General features: G+C 39.4%; 1 protein-coding gene and 1 long non-coding RNA gene across 4 annotated transcripts in view; one reads left to right on the forward strand and one right to left on the reverse strand.

The window, feature by feature from the left end:
- Nucleotides 1–25484, forward strand: part of LOC141574908 (uncharacterized) — a 139617-nt gene that overhangs the window by 102483 nt on the left and 11650 nt on the right. The gene's annotated exons all lie outside the window — the stretch shown is intronic.
- KLHL14 (kelch like family member 14) overlaps nucleotides 21642–25484 on the reverse strand; it is a 180616-nt gene continuing 176773 nt past the window's right edge. For both annotated transcript variants that reach the window (XM_045510487.2, XM_010946837.3), the window contains exon 9: nucleotides 21642–23777. In XM_045510487.2, coding sequence (XP_045366443.2) covers nucleotides 23637–23777 — 141 coding nt within the window. In that variant the 3' untranslated portion in view covers nucleotides 21642–23636. The remainder of the gene's footprint in view (nucleotides 23778–25484) is intronic.

The following is a 25484-nucleotide window of genomic DNA, read 5'->3' on the forward strand; positions in this document are numbered from 1 at the left end:
CCTCACTGCTGGGGCTGGACCTACCTAACTGCCAAGACAGAGCAGAGGGCAGCCAACAGTGCCTTGTGCTCCACAACAGGCATCCTTGAGAAGTTTTCTTGGGAGGGTGAATGTGCCTAATCTGAGTGACAATAATGTCCCCAGTGGACAATACGAGGCACGTTACAATGAGGTGCTAAATGTTGCGGTCTGGTCTGAAAGTGCCATAAGCGGTTAGGGAGAGAAGAATGAAGGTGAGGCTGATGGAAAACCAACTAAAGACATTGTGGAGATGGAGCTTTGAGCCCTTGTCCTAGGTTTCCTGGTCCTAAGAGACGACGGAGTAGAACCCAGTCCTCTCTGATCCACCCACTGGGCTCACCCTGGACCATTCTTTGTAGAACAGTGAGGCTCCGATTAACCTAGGACAGAACCCCGGGCATCACCAGATCTGCGCCAGGCGACAAACAGAGGGATGGGGGCGGAATAACAATAGCGGTTACCTCAATTAACACAGAAATGATATCATCTAGGAGCACTCGACCAATTAGCATACGATTTCATGTAATAAGAAAGGAGGAAGGGAGGGGATGAGAACACAAACACATGTGCACAGGCATGAGAGAGGATTCAAAAGACCGAGACTGCTGGGTTTCGACGCTGGGGAGGGCTCTCTCATTCGCCAGCAAGAATTCCACCCAAAAAGGAAGATGACTGTGTCCCTGCCATTTTTCGAGCCCGGCATATTATCTATCGCAGATTTGACATCTTACTTAGGCCTGTGCCAGTCTGATTTTAGGAAGAGTGTACATTATTTACATGAAAACAAATATGAGCATTAGGAGGCACTTTTCCCCTGCGTGCAATTCCTGCTAAAGAATTTACATTCTTCTAATTTGCTGCTTTACTGCATCACTTAGTATCCGCCTGAGATGAGCACAATGTCCTCAGCTGGGAAGGTGCTAAGGAAATTTACCCTTTTTGCACTGAATCACTTACTCTCCTCCTTGAAGCCACCAAGCTCTTGCTCACTTGAAATTCCCTTTTCTAATCACCTGCATTGTTCTGCAGGTTATCAGCTGATCCCCGAATCACGATGCAGGCTCGGGAAGATGCTTGATTTCAACATTGTGTTCTGAGTGTCCTGTTGCAGTATTTCTTCTCAGATTGAAAATGGCCTTTTCAATAACAAATGGCAGAGGCATGTGTTTTATTGACATTGCAATTGATGGATTCCTCTTTAGAATGGAGGTTCCGAGTGTATTTTAGCAAACACAAACGTGAATACCATCTGGTGAGCTGCTTCCTGCAGAGTTAGGATAAACATCATGAATAGCATTAACGTAAACCACATGTATTAGTGGTACCCACCCGACCAGCTCAATAGACTTACAGACTGAAGCTGAACCAGAAAAGCTCTGAGGAAACCAGACATTGAACTTCGGTGGTGTTCGGAGACTTTGGTGTGCTTTCCTCTAGGAAGAGGAAGACAGATTTAGAATCTTGCTTTAAACACATAGGAGTACAAACGCCCAGGCTTTTGCTTGTTGCCTGTAGATTCTTAGGATTAAGAGTACTCCAAGAGGCCAACTCTGAAGGCAGCTTTTGATGTGATTGCGGACTTCTGTCACTCACAAATTCTACTAAAATGGAAAGAAATACAGAAAACCCACTGAAGGTCTTTGAGGCATCGTGGGCCTGTGCATTGGCAGCTGTGCCCACCGCGCTTAACCTGAAAGAAACACTGGCTCATGAAGAGGTTTTGTGTTTATTGAGGGCAAATTGCACAGGTGATGCTGGTCTTCATCGGGACAGGGCAGAGGCAATGGAGAGCCTGCTGGAGTCATGTTAATAAAGGGTAATCTTTGTAGCTGTGTTTTATTTTCAAATATCAGTAGGGAGCAAGCTTCTCTGCTGTGTGGTTTTTGCTCAACATTTTATTGACATAATGTGGCTTGGCTGGATTATTATAATTATAATGGATGGGGGCTATATCCATTACTGCAACCTAGGTTTTGAAGTCTTTTTCCCAAAGGGTTTGCTCTATTATTGTGTCTGTCTCCTGCTGCTTAAATTCCCCACAGACGGAGGGAGAAGGGAATAGGACATTCTTTGCTCTCCACTGTCCATCCCTCTCTGTCTTGTTATTTATTGAGTCTCTGCTACATGCTAGTTGTTGTGTGCTAGCTGCTTTCTGCTGTTCCTGAATTAGCCCCACACCTATTTTGAATTTCACATCATCTGTTTAGTTGCCACTATTGACCATGGGGAAGGGGACCTATTCTCAGTTCTCAGAATCCATTTGTTTTCATTTTGGCTTCAATTAAGCCCCTGGCTAGCCTGGGTCCCTTGGATTGGACAACGAAGTGATTCTCCTACCACCACCCTAATTCGCTACTCACTTGTCTTCTTATGGTTCCTGCTTCTCCGATCTTCATCTGTGGAAGCCCCACTACATTTTTTTTCTCCTGCTTACTCGCATAGCAAATATACCCCAGGCCACATTAGCTGGGTCCAGTCTGTATGCCAGAAAGTAACAAATACTGTACCTTCATGGAATAGCTTATGAGCTTCCATCATTCCTTTAACTCACATCTTAGCCATCCAGAGCAGCACTGTCCACTAGAACTTTCTATGATGAGTGCAATATTCTGTGAATCACTATGGTTCAAAATGGCAGCCATAAGTACTGCCTACTGAGCACTTGGCATGTGACTAGTGAGACCGAGAAACTGAAATTTAATCGTATTAAATTTTCATTGATTTAAGTTTAAATAGCCACATGTGGCTAGTGGCTACCATGCTGGACAGCACAGCTCTAGAGCTCTGGGGCAGTGTTCCATCAATTGCAGCGTCAATAAAACACATGCTCTGCCCTTTGTTATTGAAAAGGCCATTTTCAATCTGAGTAGAAATACCGCAACAGGACACTCAGAATAAAATGCTGAAATCAAACATCTTCCCAAGCCTGAATCATGTTTTGGGGATTGGCTGATAGCTGCAGAACAATGGAGGTGCTTAAAAAGGGGAATTTCAAGTGAGCAAGAGCTTGGTGGCTTCAGGGAGGAGAGCAAGTGATTCAGTGCGTAAGGGGTAAATTTCCTCAGCACCTTCCCAGCTGAGGTCGTGCTCATCTCAGGCAGATCTAAAGATCATTATAGTGTAGTTGGAGATTTGGGGCTCAGAGACACTGTCTACTTTGCAAAAGTTCACACAGCTGGAATTCAAACCCAGGGCTGCCTGTCTCCAGACTCTGATCCCTTAGTTCTGTGCAGCTTTTGGATGACAGCGCTTGGGGTTCTTGCGACATCCCAGTGAAATAATACAGTGTTGACAGACTGTGATTAAGCTTTGTGTAAGTGCTAGTTAACATAATTTGGAGCAGGGACAAATGGCCGGGTCCCTTGACACATGACCATCTTGTATATGTGGTCCCAGACAGAGTGTGTCTCCGCTGGCTACAGCATCTCTGTTAGTGTCAGGACCGCGGGCTCTCCTCTGGGAGGGGCAAGATGATGGCTCCAAGGACAGAAAGTCTCTCCCTGGGCTGGGGAGATGGTCTAAGTGAGAAGCAAAGGGAGACTTGCTCTTCTGGTTCTGCCTGCAAACCCAGGACACGGGGCAGGACTCTGGCCTTGTAAGTGGGGCGAGCAGGACCACAAAGTGCTCGGGCCCCCACAAGCAAGATCTGAGAATGCTCACTGGGTACCCTCCGCGAGCAGCACAGAACAGAAAACTCACCCCCTTTTCACATCTGAGGAAACAGAAGTAGAAAGAGGTGAAACCGTTTGCCTGAGGTCATTGACTTCATCATGGTTGAGGGCAAGGACCAGGAACTTAAACGTTTCTTTACTCCAGATTCAGAGTTTTATCTAGCAGATGCTTCTGCCTGAAAAGCTAGTGTTTCAGTTCTTTTATGCTGGGCTCACTTTCGGCATTTCTTCTGATGTACGGCCCAAATTCTGCTTCAATGGGTCTTGCTCAAAACTCATTTCTTTGGTGAACCATCCTCTAATCTCATATGACCACAGGCTCTCCTTAGACGGAAGCTCCCGGATATGGTCTTTGAAAAATGACATCATAATCCTACAAAGAAATGAAGGAAATTGAAACCAATCATTGTGACGCACTATTTTTATTTGGTTGCTTGTGCTATTTAGATGAAGAGGCGCTGGATAGGGACTAGATCTTTTCCATTTTTTATACGGTGCTTAATAAGTTCTCAGAATATAATAAATGTTTCACAGGCCAATGAAAAATTCCAAAGCACATAACCTCCTGGAGAGGTTGTAAAATTATTCATGGCTGACACTGATGAGAGGCTGAGAATTTTACCTACAGGGAGAAGACACTGTGACACTCAGAGAAGCCAGGAGTTATTCTTGGGAAAACCAGAAGTATACAGTATTTCAATAAAACCTACTTCCAGCATGAACGTTATTAAGCATATACAAATGTACCTAATAACAAGGTGCTAATTTATGCCACTCTATGATAAACCTAATAGTTGGTGCTGGTTGTTTATCATATGATGCACTGATTTTAATATAACTCTTAAAAGAGGATCGGTGTTACTGATTGAAGGAGATAATGCATGTATAGCAGACAATATGTATAGTAAATATCATATGCATGTAAATTAATAGCTTAATGATGGAATCATTTTAGATAGGGGAACAATTGAATGAGTGATGTGGAATTATTGGAAAATAAAAGTGCAAAGGTGTTGGAGAAATAAGAATTGCAATCGAACCATCACACTGTACGACAGAAAAGATTACCTGCATCAAGAGGTAGGAGAAAAGATCATCTGGAATAGGAGGGAGGAAAAAGTACTTTAGTAATTGTTGAACCTTTGCTTCCTTAATTTATCTGTTGTAATGTCCTGATACCAATTTTCACTGTAAATGAAACCATTTACTAATGTTTGCATGAGTTACTGAAAGGCTTAGTGCTTATGGATCCTATAAGGGTCCAAGCATAACTACAGAAGAAGGTGAATACGAAGAAATGCTGGGGTCAGTAAAGGAGTGGGTACCTAGAACCACTGGGAAGCAGAGGCTGTGAGGGGTCAAGTCCAGGTCAGTGGTCAAGGCTGGTATGAGCTGGGTGGGAGCAGAGTGAACCGGAGTCAGGTGTCCTCAAGTAAGAATGAGGCAGGCGGATGGGCTCTCCCAGTCTTGTGAGAGAGACTGTTAAATTAATAAGTGCAAAGTCCTAGGTGCTATAGTGATGATGATGATGACTTTTTTGATAATTTATTAGGTATGTATTTTACCTGCATTTCTATGTGTCATAACACGTTAAAGTGTCAGAGAACACTCTGACAGATAGTAATTATAGGTGCTATGAATCACAGAAGAGGGGTCTCTAACCTTGTCTAGGAGGACTATTTCAGATTTCTAGGAGAAGGTGAGGGTCTTAGATGAGCGTGGAGGGGAGATGGAAGTATGAGAGGGGAGTACCGCGGAGAGAGGCGGGCATTCAGTTGGCATACCAGACAGGCAGAAAGATGCAGCTGGTTTCCTCTCCTCCAGTCTTCAGTCCTACTCATCAGGGTTGTGCATGAAGTGATCCCTGGCAAGAGCGTCCTCCTATGTATAATCAGAGAAACTGACCTCCCCTCCAACCTGCTTACTCTTTGTGATAGATATTTTGTTCACCCGTATATCTGGCCCCCTCTCCAGTCACATAGAAGATTAAATTTCCCTTATCCCCAAAGACACAGCCATGAAATTTGCTTTGGCCAATGACACGTGTGCAGAATTGAACTGGATGGAGGTACATACACGTTAGTGTCCTGTTCTCCATACTCCTTGTTTCATTGAACCAGGCGATCACGTGTTTCAGGTGGTCCGGCTGTAGGAAGGTGGAGCTGGGTCAGTGAAGTGCTTCACTGAGCGTCCTCACTCTGTGTCTGAGAAAGATTCCTGAGGGTCACCTTGACTTACAGCAAATTTTGAGTGAGACGTAAATTTCTGTTCTGTTAAGTCACTAAAATTTTTTTTTGGGAGGGGGAGGCAGTATTTATTACTGCAACATAACGTTGTTCTGTTTGCCTTTATTTCAGCTGAAAACCTTTTTGCTTGTAGATTTATGTCTTGTTTTTGTATCCTTTGACTCACTTTTCCCATAAAGTATTGTTTATAGGCTCTTAACAGCATCTACATTTTTGCTGGAATGAAATGGCCTTTGAGGATAACATATTATTATTTATAAATCTTATGGTGAATTTCAGATTGGAGTTTCAGTTAAAAATATGAGATACTTCTATTAAAATCCTATTTGAGTAATACTCTGCAAGACACAATACTATATTATTACCTTCAGTGTTTTGATGCTTTTTTTTTTCCTTTTTACTGGCATAATACATTCTACATTTTTTCTATTGTCACTAATTAAGGGGTACTTAATTTCAGGTAACATGACATTCCTGTATTTATTAGGAATAAACTCCTTAAAAATGATAGATGTGGATTAAATCCATATATCCTTCTGGAACTATTTTTCTTTTTAAAGGGAATGTTTCCACTACATTACTAGACCTCGCAGTTGGCAGTAATTAAAATATGCATTAATACACTTCACTGAAGCCGGAATTTCAATGTTAGATACATTTGGATGGTATGAGAAGGTTGGACCAAAACTTGCAAATTTGGCCCAGTTTATTGCTTAGAATCTGCTATTTTGTTTCCCAAAGTAATTCAAAGGCAAAGTAAAAACAGGTTAATAAAAATTCAGGTGCAACTACTTCTTCAGTAACTAGATGATTAAGATGAGAGGCTGACCTGAAACAAGGTCAAATTTTCTGATGAAATTCTGTTTATTCTGTAATTTGCAAAGGATAAGGGGAGGAGAGTCTTTTCTGGGGTGTTTTTATTTGGAGATCCAGAGAAAAAGGGTAGGAGATTTTTTTCTAGAAGATTTTTCTTATAGAAGAGCTTGCCTCCTACCAAACGTAGAGAAGATGGGTCATGCAAGTTTTCCTCCTTTCCTTCCTCCTTTCCTCCTTTGCTCCCTTCCTCCCTTCCTTCCTGAGCACCTGTCCCATGATTAAGTACAATGCTCTGCTCTGCAGGAAACAGTGGAAAGTAAATATTGAGATGACTGAAATGGCAAAGAAATTGGGTTATATCTCATAGACTGAAAGAATGCTCTTGGTCTTGATTCCGTCTACTCTTTCTTTTTCCAGGTTGTGCCACATTTCTGCACTGAGCTCGTTTTGTTTCTCTTCCACCCCCTTCCTGCCTTTTTGCCCCTTCTGCCTTCTCCTGTTGCAGCTTTGCCTGACATCCACGATCATGCTCGTTCTGCCTCTTAGCTTCTCAGGGGAAATAGGAGGAGGTGTTTTAAACTTCCCTTGGCAGAAAGAAGCATACTTTCTGATCATCCTTTTCTGATCCTTTGACTTAGCAGGTGTTGGGGGCTTGTTTTAGTATTTCCACAACCATTATCATGCAGGTTACAACATCCCATCACCTCCCCAAGTCGAGTTCCAAATAAAGAGATATAAAAAAAATGGGAATAAGACATATCCTGGCAAAACAATTTAGCACCAGACTGTTTCATGTAATGCATAGCTTACTGCTATATACAAAGGTCTGAATTACGTGGTAAGATAATTATAGATTAAAAATTGTGCCTCAGAGATAATATGTGCAAAATAAAATGGAATAAGGAGTGGTTCACTTGAGAGCAGAATTACACCATTACTGGAAAAATTAAATTCTACACCTCGAGGTTCAGCTCTCCCTTGTGGGGTTCATCCTGAGTGCATTTGTCTCTCTTTCATCCGGTTCCTCTTTCCTGTTCAGTGTCCTCTGAGAAATCACTGTCTTCAGGTAGTTTGCTAGCACAGCCATCGGAGCTCCAAGCAGGAAGTCGAAGTCAAGCGTAGAAATTGGATCGGCAGAGATGGAGCTTGTGGGTGCTCTCCCACATTCTCCTCCCAGTGTTCTTTCCCAGTGCATCCTGTGGTCTATGATGGCTACTTGGTGGAACAGAATCAAAAGCTTTAGGCTTCTGCACAGGCGTGGTATGACTCAACACACACAGTCAGCAGTCTTTTATATACAAATGCACATATTCATTTGCTCCAGGATATATACATGTTTACCTTTCTGATTTGTATATATATGAACACACACAATACTCTTGTTACCAGATCTCTCCGTGCAGGACATGCTTGAATTAGGTCAGGGCAAGACAGACAGTCCCAGCTGACCTTGAACACTACTTTCAAAACATGGGCAGCCTACTTACCATTAAACAGGGTTGACAGCAATTACTCAGCTATTGGGCTAACTCTCCAAATGAGAATGCCTTGTATGTTTTCCTTTGGTTTCCTCCTTCGCAGATTAGTTATTTTGTGAATGAACTGTCTCCATCAGCTTAATATGCACCAGGACAACAGAGCCAAGAATTCTCTCAAACAACTTACATTGGGGTTTAGAACGTACTATAAAAGTGTACTTATTTTGTAAAACCTATACAGCATATTTCCCACTCTAGTTACTCTTCATTTTCACTGGTGGTGAAAATTAGTTCATATTTCCCCATCACAGAGACCAGCTGAAATTGGAAGAAGGTGATCCAGGATTGCACTGAGTGCAAAGGGAAAATGAGGTGGAGAAAAAATTGGTCTTGGACAGAAATTTCCTTTTTTTTTTTTTTTTTCGGTAGAAAGAGGACTGAGGAGGACCATGAGAACATTGATAACTTACTTTTTTATTACAAAACTTGAACTTACCCACCTGACTTTTTATTATAGGAACATTAACAACTTATTTTTTATTGGAAAAATAAAACATACTTTATAGGAAAAAAAGAATACAAATAAGCACATCGAAAAATTCCCCTCTGTTTAAAAATACATTGGGATTCGATCAGCACTGAAGGATCTGTACTGCGTGTTAAGAGCGGTTGTCCCTGGGGAGGGATTGCCAGTGCAGTCATTCCATTTTTATGGTTCCTTTGGAGAGAACCAAAGAGCTGCTTTACAAGTGCTGTTGAATTAGACCTGTGTGAGAGATAACTGTAAACTACTTGAGAAAGAACTGAAAAACAACAAAAAACCCGTGGAAACCGAGAAACGAGGTACTCTAGCTGTGTCTCAAGTTCTGTAAGCTTTTTTTCCCATTTAGAACCAAACTGGGATAGTAGCCTGCCCTATAGGGGTGAGTGCAGGCACGCCCAGCTCTGTCCACATTTGAGACTCAAAGAGCGCATGGCTTTATAGCAGCAGATTATCAAATGAATGTGCATTTGTAAATTTTAAATTACAGTAAGATCTTTCAGGTACTTTGTGTCTTTTTTTTTTTAAACTTTAATTGACTGTTTTGGACAATTTCTCCTACTTTCTTTTCATCCTCTATAGAATGATTAAAAAAACATCATCTAATCAACCCCAGCAAACCATCACTTCTGGTCTTCTTCTTCTTCTTTTTTTTTTTTTTTTTTTACTTCTGGTTTTCTTAGACGTTCAGATTTGTAAACATTACATATTTCATGGTGAAGTAACTATGGATTTACATGCAGTTGTAAGTTATAATGCAGATAGAGCCTGTGTACTCTTTACCGTTTCCTGCCAAGGTAACATCTTAGAAAACTGTAGTGAAATGATACTGACGATGATGTAGTCAAGATACAGAACTTTTCATCCCCACGAGGATCCTCACCCTGATCACCCTCTTCCCTCCTGCCCCCACCTCCTTCTTCATTCCTGGCAACCACTAACCTGTTCTCCACTCTTTAATTTCATCATGTTAATGGATTCATGGAGTATGTAACCTTTTGGGATTGGCTTTTTCCACTCAGCCTAGTTCTCTGGAGATTGATTCGGGTGGGCATGTATCCACAGTCCGTTCCTTTTTCTTGCTGGGCAGTATCCCATGGTGTGGATGTGCCACAGTTTGTTTAACATTCAGCTTCTGAGAGACATTCTGGCGTCTCCAGGACTGGGTTATGATGCATACAGCTGCTGTAAACATGGACAGGTGTTCGTGTGAACCTAAGTTTTTATTTTCCTGGGATAGATGTCCAGGAGTATACTTGCTGGATTATGGGACAGTTGCAGATTTAGTTTTTCAGAAAGTGCTGAACTGTCTCTTAGAGCGGCTGGGACTTTCTCTGTTCCCACCAGCAAGGTAGGAGGGCTCCATCCCCTCCCTAGAGGTTGGTGAAGCTGCTACCTTTTATTTTTGTTGTTCTGGTAGGTGTGTAGCACTGTCACTGTGGTTTTAACTCGCATTTCTCTCCTGGTTAATGATGTTGAGCATCTTTTTATGTGCTTATTTGCCATCTGTATGTCTGTTTGTGTCTTTTGTCCATTTTCTAGTTGGGTTGTTTATGTTTTTACGGTTGAGTTTTGAGAGTTCTTTACTCTGCATACTAGTCCTTTGCCAGATATGTGCTTTGTAAATATTTTCTTTCAAATGGTAGCTTGTCTTATTCTCTGAACAGGATCTCTCATGAAGAAAAAGTTTTTAATTTTGATAAAGTCCAAATGATCAGTTTTTCTCTTTATATGTCATACATTTGGTGTCAAATCCATGAACTCTATACTTAATCCTGGATCCAAGTATTATCTCCTATTTTTTTTCTTAAAGTTTTAGTTTTGTTTTATATTTAAGACCTTGATTCATTTTGGGTTAATTTTTATAAAGTCTATAAAACTGAAGGTGTTTTTTTTTTTTTTTTCTGCTATGGGTGTCCAATTGCTCCAGCACCATTTGTTGAAAAGGTGGTTTTTCTTCTATTGAATTGTTTTTGTCCCTTTGTCAGAAATCAGTTGGGCATGCTTGGTGTGAGTTATCTCTGGGTTCTCTGCTTTGTCCCGCTCATCTCTGTGTTTATTCCTCTGCCATCACTGTACAGTTTTCATTACTGTAACTATATAATACATCTTGAAACTGGGTAGACTGTTTCTTCCCCCAAATGGAAAAACTTAGTTTTTTCTTTCCTATGTAGGGAAAATCCCAGTTCTTTCCTATGGTGTGTGTCTTCCCTGTGAGTCTCCTTCACTACTCACATAAAACTCTTCACTACTGGTCATCAAATTTGAGGAGGGTTTTCCCCACACTGAGCAATTCTCTGCAACACCAGCTGGGTGTTCTACAGTTTAATTCAATTATGACACTTTCTACCCAGGGATAGAGTCAGATCACACAGGTGAAGGGCTCAGTCCCACAGGGCCACCCCCACCCAGATGCCAGTTACAGGCCTGGGGTTCTACCTGTGCTTCTGACCGACCTGCTGTAGATCAGAGGTGCCAATGACCCCCTCTTTGCATTTGATTTGCTAGAGCAGCTCATAGTACTCAGAGAAACACCTATGTTTAGCAGTTTATTAAAGGATGTGATAAAGAATACAGATAAATAGCTAGCTGAAGAGATACAGAGGGCGAGGGTCCTGGGAGGGTCTTGAGTACAGAGCTGCTGTCCCTGTGGAGCTGGGGTGGGTCACCCTCTCAGTGTGGATGTGTTCATCAAATTGTGTTCTCAGAGCCTCTTATTACTGGGGTTTTATGGGGGCTTCATCACGTAGGCATAGTACATCCTTACTCCATTTTCAGCCCTTCTCCCTTCTCAAGAGAATAAGGGCCAGGGCTGAAAATTCCAAGCTTCTGATCGTGGCTTGGTCTTTCTGGTGACCAGCTCTCAATTTAGGAGCCATTCAGGAGTTCACCCAGAGTCACCTCATTCAGACAGAAGAGGCTCCCAGCTCTCTTATCACTTAGGAACTTACAAGGGTTTTAGGGGCCCTGGGTCAGGGAGGGGGTCAAACACAAATATTAGAACAAGAGATGCTCTAAGTGTTCTTGTCACTTGGAAATTATGGAGATTTTAGGAGCCCTGTGCCAGGAACCAGGGGCAGAGACCAAAATACCTATTTTCTGTTATCTCACACTCCCACTTTATTTTTCTTTTTAAAATAGTTTTAGCTGTTTTAAGTTTTATGCCTTTCAATATACACTTTAGAACAATCTTGTTTCTATAAGTAATCTTGCTGGGATTTTGATGGGAATGGCATTACACTGGAATGCAATTCAAGTCTGACCACAGTGAAGAGAGAGGGAAAAAAGAATTGGGTAGGAAGATTTTCAGCCTCCAGCTAACCTCCAGGGTTTGAAGAAGGTCATTTGAAAGTTCTAGAGCCGACTGTCTTCAGTTTTGAGGACTTAGCTGAAATCTAATTTGAGACAGTAGGAAGAATTACATTTAATATCCTACTACATATGCCTTGGGTTCAAATTTTAGTGTTTGATTTAATACAAGATATCTGAAACCAAAACACTTGGTAGGGGGGAGAGTAAACTTGTATCAGCAGGACACTTGAAGAAAAATAATTTAGTCTAGATATTTCCCCAGGTTTCTAGCCAATTTTATTTGTATAAATGGAAACCCAACCATAAAGAAAACAGGACAGTAATAGAAGAGGATGGATTTGGAACCGTGAAGCCAACTACGTGGATTCTGAATTTATCTCTTTCTCTTACTAATGATGGTCTTGAGTACAACCCTTCATCACTCTGCATTAAGCTGTCTTCATCTGAAAAATGTAAAATTTTAGAAAATTAAAAGAGAGAAGTATTATCACTCCCATTTTGCAGATGATGAAACTAAGGCTTAGAGTGAAGAATCTAACTTGTCCAAGTTAACCTAGCTTAGGAAACAGTAGAATCAAGATTTAGATAGAAAGTCAGTGGTTACAGTCTTCCCTTTTTTTTCATTCATTTAAAACCACATTCAGTAATCTTTAAGATGTTTCCAGTTATTAATTTTATGGATTTATGCACTTGAAATTAAAAGATAACACTTTGCTTAAAAGCACATTTTAACTGTGCATGGATTTTCTGTCAGTGAAGGGAACTACCTTATTGGACAATTGTAGTTTATTTTTCATTGGCTGCTTTACTGAACCTCATCAAATGTATTTGCTTTGCAGAGCTGCAGTGGATTAATCCTGAATAAGTAATTTGGAAATGTTTGTATTCATTTCTATGGAAACCATCTATTTGGATTTTCATATATCAAGATCATAGAGATTTGTCCCAGTCCAATTGCAATCTTAGTTACAGCAGTGTCGGCTTACATATTAAGGGCACAGTTTTGCTCTGATGGCCCTTCAGAAATCTGTAATTGGTGTGGAACACTGACACTAACAGAATATGTCTTATGAGGTCCTGTGAGTTAGGCTTCTGCAGATTAGTGGAATCTTTCTTGATGGAACAAGCCCTTTGGAATTTATTAACACTCTCTGCCTCTTCCATTAACTACTCACCTCTCACACAATCCATTTGGTCTGCCTTTGCTAACGTTTTAGAGTCAAACCTGAATCGGAGTTAACTGACATCCATAGTAGTATATACCAGGCATATTCCTTGGCTTTTTATCCCCAAACAAGACTTTTTTTTTCCACTTTGGGATGAACAGTACTATTCCTTTATGTATTTTCTTTCTACAGAACAAGATTCTATCTTTTTATTCTCAGAATATGTCATCCTGCCCCCAGTGTTACTTTACTGCCTAGCCCACAACGGTTTTAGGGCTTTGGGAGCCATAGTGGTGTCTCTTGGCTTGGAAAGACTCATGAGAGTTGTGTGTTTGTGGGGGGCAGAGATTGGGGGCCATGCCGGGCAGACCTCCTAGAGACTATGAAACACGTTTAAAGAAACAATACTGTGAGGGGGCGCCTAAAGGTCTTAGAAATTTAAGCCACAGATATTAACCTGGGAGAATGTAAAATAAATAGGCAAGAAGATCTATTATCTGTTATGTATCTGCCATCAATCATGTCTATTTACTTGTTTATCATCTCTCTTTTTCTCTTTCCTTTTTGCTTTCATGTCAAATAATTTCTCAAATTTCTTAAAATACCGATTAACTACAACTGATTTATAAAATGTAAAACAGCATCTAATATGCCAAAATATTTTCAGCCCAGAAATGCTAGGCTTTTAATGTAGAAAGAAGTCATACTCATTTTGATGAACTTTGTTTATTCTGCTTTTTAAAAAAAATATACCTACTGGTGTTACAGCTACATCAGCTTTCTTTTGGTATATCTTTATATTTAAATTTTGTTTCTTGTTAGGATTATATAATGAGTTATTTTTACACCAGTCTAATAATCTTATTCTTTTACTTGGAGTATTTAGTCCATTTATCTTTAATGAAATTACTGATATATTTAGTTTTATATTTCTCGTCTTACTCTTTGCTTTTTATTTGGTCTGTTTTATATTCTTTTTTCTCTCCTTTATTGCTTTTTATAGAATTAATTAAGTATTTTCACTATTCTATTTTCCTCCTATTCATTTGTTAATTTTAACATTTATATTATTGTTGTTGTTGTTGTTATTATTATTTATTATTGTTTTGGTTAACCTAGAGATTATAACATGCCTTGACTTATTAAAATTAATTCTTTTATCTCTTCCCTAATACTGCTAGAAACTTAAAACATTGAACTCTGTTTACCACTTCTTCCTTTGAATTATTCTTGTTACACATTTTCATTTCTCTATATTTTAAATTTCACAATAATTCACAATTATTTTTTGTATGATTAATATTCACTTAGAGTTACCTATGTATGTATCATTTTCTGTATTCTTCATTTTTTCTTGTTTTTTCCATGTTTCCATCTGTGATTATTTTCTTTTTCCTAAAAATCTCTTTTTGGTATTTCTTTTAGTGCTGACCTACTGTTAATAAACTGCCTGTTTTTATTGGTCTGAAACCATCTTTTGTTATTTTCAATTTTGAGAGAATATTTTTCCCAGATATAGAATTCTGAGTTGGTTTTTATTTTCTTCTAGCACTTTAAAAACATTATTATAAAGTCTTTTGGCTTTCATCACTTGTGTTGAGAACTAAGTTCAAAGTCTTATTGTTGTTTCTTTGAAAATAATGTAACTCTCTTGTCTAGCTGTTTTTTAAGATTCCTTGCTTGGTCTTCAGGAATTTTACTGTAATGTTCTGTATGATTTTCTTTGTATTTATCTTGCTTGAGATTTGCTGAGCTTCTTGAAACTGTGGGTTGATATTCTTTAACAGTTTTGGAAAATTCTTGGCCAATATCTCTTAACTATGGTTTTCCTATCATCTCTCTCCTTTCTTTCTGGAACTGTAATGATACATATGTTAGACATTTTAAGTGTGTACCAGAAATCTCTTACACTTCAATATAAACTTTTTTCTATTATTTTTTCTCTTTGTGCTTCATTTTGAGTATGTTCTATTAACCTCTCTTCTGGTTTACCAATCCTGTGTTCTGCTATGTCTAATTTTCTGTCAACTTCACTGAGTTTTTTTTTTTCATTCTTTTTTACTGAAGCATAGTGAATTTACAATGTTGTGTCAATTCCTGGTGTACAGCCTGTTTCAAATACATATATATACACATACATGTATTTGTTTTTATATATATACATACATATATTTGTTTTCACATTCATTTTCATTATAGTTCATGAGATATTGAATGTAGTTCCCTGTGCTATACAGTATAAACTTGTTGCTTATCTATTTTATATATAGTAGTTAGTATCTGCAAATCTCGGACTCTATTCATTGGGTTCTTAATTAAAGATACTGAATTTTTTAGTTTTAGAGTAACTATTTGATTCTTTTAAAAAGATAGATTCTAATACTTTGGTGAAATTCTCCATTCTTTAATTTATTTTGTCCACTTTTCCTATATTTTATTTAACACATTGATCATAGTTATTTGTTTGCAGACTCAAAAATCTGGGTCAGCAGTAGGTCTATTTCCATTCTCTGTTTCATTCTGTTGGTAACAGGGCATATGATGTTGTATTTTTCTCATGTCTAGTAGTTTTGGACTGAACACACTGTTTTGTGCATTAAATAATGTTCTGTAGTGGCTGGATACAATTTTACCTTCCATCAGAGAAGGTTTCCTTCTTTTTCTGTTTTGCAGATAGAAAGAGGAGGTGATTATCTCAACACAGCCATGGATTGAGCTTGGCTGGGGTCCCTAGTCCTAGGGCAGTCCCTGCCAGGCTTTTGGCTGAGAGTCTGGTCTTTGTCTCCTCAGCCCTGAAGTTCAGAGAAAATTCAGCTCTTCCCTTTAGCCATTTTCAACTTAATTCTTTATCGTCTCAACTCACACAGCTTTAAAATTTGCAAATGTCTTAAGGGGGTGAGCAGTCATGCACTTGAAGCAATTCTCTTCACCTGGCAAGTCTTTAATTCCTAAGCACTGTGAGATTGTGGGAGTTTTCCCCTGCTTTCTAGAAGTTTTGGCCTAGTTCCCCATCCTCCTGTACAACACTGGAACTCCAAATATTCCCCTCCAGGGAAAGCTGTTACGTCTTTAGGGTTCCTCAAGTTTCCATTGTGTCACTCCAATTCTGTGTGACAGCTAAAGTTGGCTGGTTTCTCTTTCCCACAGGATTGGTCTTCCACTTGGGTCAAGGCTGATCAATTTGTGGACTTGTAAAACATCCGCAGAGAAAAAAAATACTGGCCATCTCATCAGTTCACCTAGGAACACTGCTTCCCTCTCTGGAACTTGAGTTCATCTAGTCCTAACTGCTTTTGTAGCTCTCTAATGCCTTGAGAAATATGGGAGTCTTGGCCTGCTGTGGATTAATCATTCTATCTAAACATGAACAGTCCTTGCCCTCACATTTTTTTGTTTGTTTGTTTTCTTCATCCATGACACCACCATTCAATACACTAATCCGGAGATGATCGTAAAGTCTTCTGAAAGAAGATCCATTTATGTTCTACTTATTCTTCAGGACTGACTTTATATACTTCCTCTGCCCCAGTCTGACTCCCTGATTCCCCTAGTTGGACATAACCTCTTCCTTGCTGGAGCTCCCCCATCACCTTATTTGGATGTCTTTACTGCGTGTGCACTTTGCACTATAGTTACTTACATAACATATATTTATATTCTTCTTAGGGCGCATCATAGAGCTTTGTCCACAGTGGAAGGAATAGATGAACAAAAGACTGACAGAATAAAACATAATAATACCCTGAGGATACCAAGAGAGTTCGTGTATACTGATCCTTGCCACTTGTGAAGAGATTGCCTCTGAAGCAATATTTGTGTATGTGTTCTGATTTGGGATCAGAATTACACCAGTTGGACCCCATTTGTGTACTGGGGCAAAGATTTTCATAATAGTAGAGTTTTTATACAAAGAAACAAGGCTTTCTGCATAAAAATTCTGGTTTTCACAGTCATTAAATAGGGGAAACATGGTTAACATGACAAAGGCGACTAGCTTGCACACACATACAAAGACTATTTGCAGGGCTTGTCATGTTGGTAGCAGTCAGAATTATCTTTAAGAAAAGCCATATACAGTTTACATTTTCAAGATGATGAGCATAAACTTCCCAAGTCGGAAATGACTCTGCCACTCCAGGGATTCTAATACTTCTGAAATCAACCACTACTCACTTATTGAATACCACAGTGGGCAAAATATTGTGGGGAAACCTACCATTTCAAGCATTGTCCATCTTATACCAAGGGAGTTAGTTAAAACATGCCATAAATACATCATAAAACACTGTCAGTGTAATAAAGTATATGATATATGCTGTGTGAACAGTACAGATAATAAATACTCTGAAGATTTAGAAAAGAGGATGACCACCCAAGGGATGGCCCAGACAGACACTTGGATTATATTTGCTCGTCAGACATGTAGCCTCAAGGACCTTTGGCTTTAAAGTGGTTTCTTTTCTTTCTTTTCTGAGAGTTCATTTAACATGGCCAATCATGTTGGAAGAGAAGTGAATAAATTTACAGCTGGTTTCAATAGTCTGAATTGCATTTAAGACAAACTTGTAAGAACAAGTAAAGAACTTCCCGCCAACCTCTCTGAATGCCATCTGGCCTGAAGTGAGATCTTGATCGTCTAAGTCCATTCACAAGGAAAGTACAATGTACCAATTCTGGAAGAGCTAGGAGGTGGGGGGAGTTGCCTTCACTTCTCATTAGGAAAATTAAATGAGGAAAGGAACCAGAGAGATGGAATAAACAGTATCTCTGGAGAGCCAGAAGCTTTCATGTATTCCACAGAGTTTGTTATGGGTAAACCACACTAGCAGTTGGGTAGACCAGGAAAGGTAGAGTGAAATCGGTGGGAAGGAATCAGAAAGAGCACATAAGAATGCTGTTTGAGGACTGAATGTGACACAGTGCATAAATCAAAACTTGCTAACGTTTGAATGTTTGCTCAGCATACCATGAGATTATTAAAAATTACTGTGAACACCACCTAGACGCATGGAAACATGTTTATGAAATGCTAAACATTTAAGAGATCAAGAAATCAATTCAGTTGTACAGAATGCAAAAAGGGCAAACGATAAAGCCTGGGCAGAGGTCCGAACCCAAAAGACAAGTTACTGTGTTGCGTGGTAGAGTAAAGGTAACTTTTTTTTATCCCCCAAATGTCCATAACTCGATTATATTATATTAATCATTTAAAAACCTAGTACCTTTAAGAAATGTCTCATACCTGTATGGTCTTTGCAAAGACATATTGCTAATTATCGCTACCCTCAAGGAACCCGGAATCTAGTAAGGGAGTAAGACATCAAATCTTACAAATAGTGTAGAAGATATAAAGTAAGAGAACCATAGGAAGTCAGGTGAAAACATCACATAGGACTGTAGTGATCATGAAGGCTTAATGAAGGCAGTGAAGTTTGAACGTGACCTTGAAGGACAGGATTTTAATAGATTGTGTTGAGCATGAAATGGCATTTTCTATGGAGAGATGCAAAAGGGCGAAGAGGGAAAAGCATAGCTGTGTTTGTGGAAAAGCAAGGATTCATGTTGCTCGATGAACAGAGGAGCAAAGAAAAATGTGACTTGAAAAGGAGACTGAAGCCAGATTTCAAGCTATCTTTGCCAGGTTAGAAGTTGGACTTAGTGATTGCATCCTAATAGCTGGTATGTGCATTTCATTTCCGCATTTATTTTAGCGCAAGGTGCAGTATTTTCACATTCTTTACATATGATTGTCACGCTGTTTTAAAGAAGAGATTATCACTCCATATAGAGATGACAGAACTCAAGTTGGAGAAACTAAATGTTCCAGGGTCATAGAGCTAGTTCCCACTCCTGCTCACTCTTCCCAGTAGTTCATTCACAAGAACAGTGCAGCATTTGCCCCAAGGCACCATCATTAACTGTTCACTTTCCCCTCCAACACATCCTAGTCACATATGGAAAAAGCAGTCAGTCCACCAGGAATTCCTCCATGACTTCGATCGATTGATTTAAGAAATTTGTTTTGTGGGCAGGAGAGTGTGGCGGCTAGAAGATGGCCTTAGATGAAAGTCTTGGTTTGGATCCTAGCTCTGCTACCTATGAGCTGTTTAACTTTATCAAATAGTTTACCCTTTCTGAGCATGTGTCCTTAACTTTAGTGTATGAATATTTACCTTATAGAGCTGTTTAGAGGCATAAATAAGAGAACAGGTACAAATGCCCAGTACAGTGCCTGACTTAATAAGAAGCACTAAGTTACTGGAAGTGTTATGTTGTTTGTTATAATATTGCTGATATAATAACTTCAAATTCATAACTAAACCCTATTCCTTTATTCCTTTTTCCTGGTTTAATTCAATCAGTCCCCAAATGTCCCAAATTTGAGTGGCTTGATTGGAAGCCAGGAGCCTGTCATCTCTCTAACTGCAGGATGACCTGGTCCTGCAGCCAAATCTTCTTCTCCCCAATGCCTAGTCCCATATTTCATTTTGTTGTCCGTAGGGGATTTGGAAGGTCACAGAGGAAGATTCAGCTGAAAAAGTGGAAGGGGAGGTTACCATCGAGGATCACTTTACTTGAAGTGATAAAAGTCTTCTGAGCCTGTGTAGACAATCCTAAATGTCAACTCATTCCAGCCATCTTGTTCTTAATACCATTAGTGAGCTAAAAACACTAAGGTAAGGCAACCACTGCTGATGTTAAGAACTGACATTTACTGAGTCCTTAATATACGCTAGGCAATAGCCTAGAATAGAATGGACTAGAATAAGCCACTCCAGCTTCAATTTGTAGAAGACTTTTTCCTTATTCCCACACTGGGGTGTTGCATTCTTGAAGCACTTCCTTTTGATCTCTAGAGCTGAACCTTCTGTTATCTCACCAAACCTGTAGCGTCAGCAAATATAGAATAACACCATTAAAAAACTTCACCCAACCCGTGGTCCGTACTTAACATATGATGCAGGGCAGTGCCGTACAACTGTACAAATCAAACCTGCTCAGTATCTGGGTATTTTCTTCTTTTACTAACCTTTCTGCTGTTTCTCATTGCCATTTTATTTTCCACCCAAGTTTCAACGTCCTCTAGGGCAGGTGCTTCTAGAAAGTCCGGCTTGATCAGTCATGATCTTCCTCATCTACGGGACCTCATTCTATTAAAATACCCACCAGTGTGTATTGATTGGCTTGGGTATGCTTTACCAACCCCATTCTAGCTGGTCTGCTTCTTCGTTTAAAAATACTTTGAATTAAAGAACCAAGTTTAATCAGAAGTCTGGCATTTACAGTGATGCCTTTGGGATATGTTCAACAAATACTCAATATGTACAATATGGAGAAAGATGACAGTTTTTTAAGTGAAGTAGGTGTCAAGGAGTTAGGAAAACATAAATTTGGCTCTAATATGGGAGCAAATGCAGGTACTAATTTTAAGACCACAGACCCAGCTTAATTAATTTTAAAATGTGGCCCTTATGTTCACGCTTCTAGTTTTAGCCAGTTTTAGTCTAGTTATGGACTGAAAGTAGGTAGTCCCTTGATGCTGGGAAAAAGACAAGTATATTTGTGTAACTGATCATATAAACTGCTCAGCACGAGGGCTTTTGGTGACTAAGGGTCTTTGGACGAAGTTCTGCAACAACTAACCATGGGCTCAGGGGAAGAGGCCACATAGAGAAGGGCCTTTCCCGCTATACCAGCATGGAGAGGTGAGGATCCAGTGGAGGAGAGAAACTCCATTACTCTTGCTTCTGTGGACTGTTAGGGAGGCTCAAATGATCCTTTAATTACGGGTTTAGCCATCAAGAATGGTAGATCTGGCTGAGAAGCAATAAGGTAAATTCTCTCTAGCTTAAATGCAGGCTCCTTGCCTGGAAGGTTGTCCAGCCACTCCCTGCAGCCGCGTACCTCAGTTTCCCCTATTGTCTTCCACGGCCCCTTTCCTTGCCTGGCAGAGCTTCTTTTTCAGACTTCTAGAAAGAAAATAAAATTGAACACTATGTATTTAGATAGCTGACCTAATTACATATGCAATTCACTTATCCTTTAGAAAGTGTGCAAGTATTGTTTAATGCATATGGTGCCTCTAGTGATTTCTAGAAATCCTTAGTTATTAGATCTTGTATAATATGCCTTACTGTAACACTTTTATAGAGGAAAAGCCAGATTCAATTTATGATTTTGAACTCACAACACTTTTCCTGAAACATTCCATAATTTTTAGCATTGCTCATACTACATACATGTACATACTACCAGGGAGCTAAATAAACTTGTAAAGCATACCTGCAGAATAAGAATAGTTACGCATTTGCATATTACAGACCTTCAAACAATTTAATGTAGAGATTTATACATATGCTTTGTAAGTCAGAGTATGAAAGACAACTGAATTAGTACATAAAGTTTTTATTTAAAGTTTTCCCCTTCCAAGCAAGCTTCATTTACACATTCTAATACTGTACAAAATTTACATTCTCTGTGACTTATTTATTCATTTTTCACTTTCTAATAGTTTGCGTCTTTCTGCAATACAGAAAGCTTTTCTTATAGTTCTCATAAATGCTTTTCTTTATTTTGGCTAGAAATAAAAAATAAATGGAGAACAAGTCCAAGGAAAGCAAATATCCTTGTATAAACTGACTTTCAGAAGAAATGGGGACAGTTGACGATAAAAGATTCTGAAGGAGACCTTGTATTCTTCATGATGTCAGCTGGGACCTTCTCACAAAGTACTGTTAACTTTTCTTTCTTTCTATATATTCATATGTGATCAAGGAAAAAGAAATGAAAGTTGATTGCACTGGATATATATATTTATATATATATATTTTACAACGGATCCTTTGGATCTGAACATACAAATAAATACAAAAACAACAAAGATTGCACTTTACTGTAGAAACGGCATTGGATTCCAGTACACCCATCCATCTTGACGTGCCCTGCAGTGGAAGCTTATCCCCAGGGCATTTTTAATCTGTGGCTTCCCCATGTGCTTGTTTTTGAATGACACCCTTGTTGAGGGATTCAACAACATCTCTGGGTGATTCACAGAATATTTGAGGCTTTGATTTACCCCTAACTGTTGCTGTTCTAGCTCTGAAGAGCTTGGAAATCGAATTCAAGCTCCTGCTACTTTTCCTCTTTGGATTGGCCACACTGAGACTGTCTCATGCTCTCCTGACCTTCTGCTCCTAAATTTATCACGCTTCTCAAGCCCACTAGGAATGGCTCGCTTAACTGAGCCCAGGTGTCTCTGGTGATAAACAAATGTGATGACTTGGGGGAAGAAGGAGGGTCTGTATATGCTTTTCTAGAGTCAAACCGAGAGCCATTTCTAGAGCCGAAAGTGAGGAAGAGGGGGAGGTGTTTTGTCAGGAGCTTCTAAGACACGCTCCTGCGTCTCTTAAAGTTGTGTGTTTTAGGGACAGAAATTCTTCTTAAGAGAAATTATACTTTCTTTTCATCCCCGAATTTCTGAAAGCAATCTCCCAGTTTTTATCAGGGGGTAAGTTTGGGTCAGGTGCATTATTACCAGAATCTCTTCAATATTGTGTGAGTGACTCTGTCAGCCCTACGTTTGGAGCAAATAACAGGTATGTCAGTACTTACGTGCTGCCCAAAATGAGACCGCGTGAGCCTCTGTAAACTGAATAGTGACACGGTGTATTTTGTTTTAATCTTTCGGATAAAATTGAGGACACAGAAATGATGACTCTGGCTAGCCTGGAACCTAAAGGGCGGAAAGCAATTTCTCCAAAAGCCATTATCTTTCTCTTCTCCGTTCCCATGAGGTGCGGCAAGGGGCAGAAGGTATAGGAAATGAAGTTATACAGAAACAAAACTGTTCCTCTTTAATCTTATGATTTTCTGTAACTGTTGCCTACGGAGTCTGTGAAACAGCCACAGGTTAGGAATCTAGAATCAAGTGGCCATTTCTGTAATGCGCTGTGAGGATCTGGGTGGGTCAAATTTTGCATCATTCATGAACACAATATCCCCGAAACTTCAACATAGACCACATGCAGGTAGACGACAACGCACAATACCGATCCGAGGTCTCTCTGGGCGCGCTTCCGGGCTGTCTCTGTCTCCTTTGGAAAGCTGAGATCCGCACGAGGAGTTTCTGTAAAGCTGGGACAAGTTAAAACCAGTCTGAAATGGAAGAGTCTGTCACCACAGGGAGTTTGGTGTGATCCGAGTCACAGACACAGCTTCTGTTCAGGAACAGGCCTTTGTCTTTTGCAGCTTCTTGTAAATCTTCAGAAACCAAGAGTGGGTTTCGGCAGTTGGACCATGAGAATGTATCGTTCCTCTTATCATAGTGATGTCACCTGCCATCGCTTCCTAGAATGCGGCACTGTTCATTTCAGGGTTTCCTGGGGTTATTTGTTGTAAGGGACACAGGCGGGCAGGATGACTGTGGCACAGGCTGGGCCTGCCAGTGGTTCGGCTACATCTCCTTCCAGCTCTGTCCAGGTGCCTTTTTCTGGACAGTAGCATATTGTAGATGACTTGTAGGCCCCCTGGAATTGCACAGCAGAGAGCATTTAGGGAAGGCTGTTCACAAAAGTGCAATGGCAACCTTATTTCTCATTGCCTTGGGAAGAGACTATTGTTTCTCTGAGCTTGCTAAAACATTCCAGCTGAAAGCAGTGGATTTTAAACTGTTTTATTCTAAGGGAAAATTTGAGATTGGCAAGATTTCAAAATCTTTTTGTGTGTGTGTGTGTGTGTGTGACTAACAATAAAGGTCAAGCACCTAGAACACTCTGGATGATAAACGAACATATCCTTTAGGATAACTGACCTCAAACTGGAAATTATCCAGCTGGTTTAAGTTTAAAAACAAAGAAAAAGAACAATTTAAATATTCAAATAATTGAAGTAAATTGGACGCTAGATTGTCACCTCCCTTTTTCATTTTTATTTTAATACTGTAGAGAATCAGGTATGAGGTTCAAAACCAGTTTAAAACTGGAAATGAAGGCTTACCAACTGCCTCATACATTGACTGATTGATTTTCAAGAAGTCACATGAGAAAGAAAAAAACATCTTTAGTCTTGTTTCCTTTGTCAGCTTCTGGGATTTGCGCTTGTATAATATTTCCTTTCCTAAAACAAAGCAGCTTTGCTTTTTATCATCAGCAACAAACAAAAATCCCAACCAACATAATTGTTTTCTGAAAGTGTACTCCTGGTGTCTGGTTCCAAACACAAATACTCTTTTTTGGGCAGGGGGAAATTAGTATTTTTTATATATATATATATATATATATGTATGTATGTATGTATGTTAATGGAGGTGCTGGGGATTGAACCCAGGACCTTGTACATGCTAAGCACATGCTCTGTCATTGAGCTATGCCCTCCCCCTAAACATAAATACTCTTACAGCTCGCAATTTGCACCAGCAAACAAGCACATGTATGGATATCCAGTTATATACATCACTATGTATTCACTTCCATGTAATGAATAACTTTTAAAGCTCCTCAAAATTTTATATAATAATCTTGTTGGATGCAAAGGAAATAAAACTAATATTCTTAAAGTCCCAAATTAATCTTACAAAGCCAACTCATATAAATAGGAAAATATAGGAACAGTCATCATTTAGAAAGTGACTGTGCAGACCACGAGATCCCATGTGTGTTCTGACGTGATGTAATCTGAATTACACAGCCACCTTCTTATGTGTTCTTGCCAAGATAAATAGATAAATTAATAGTAAATAAATAACAAAAAAAATTAAAAACAGAAAAAAGCTGAACTTAATTAAGTCCTTATCTCTAACTTCTAATCTATAGGAAATACGGAGACAGAGGACTACTTTTAAATGACAACGCACGGAACTCATTAGCCAGCTGAGAATGTCGGATGGTCTGTAAGATAACTGACCCTGCTTTCTCAACAAGTCAATGGCATGGAACAGGAAGAGGGGCAGGTGTTGTTCTCCAGATTGTAAGAGATGTATGAGATATAATAACCAAATACAAGTGACACTTGTTGGATCCTGATTTGAACATGTCAGTTTGAAAAATACATTTCTTTCAAGTCAATGGGGTAAATTCAACTACGGATTGGATATAAAGGAATTGTTAATTTTATTAAGTGTGATACTGGTAGTGTGTATACATAAACAAATGATATTTTTAGAGGAATCCTGAAGCATTTAGGGTGAAATAATATGTCTGGAATTTGCTTCAAATTGCTTCAAGCAGATTTTTTTA

This window comes from Camelus bactrianus, chromosome 24, assembly GCF_048773025.1.
Source record: "Camelus bactrianus isolate YW-2024 breed Bactrian camel chromosome 24, ASM4877302v1, whole genome shotgun sequence".
Lineage (NCBI taxonomy): Eukaryota > Metazoa > Chordata > Mammalia > Artiodactyla > Camelidae > Camelus > Camelus bactrianus.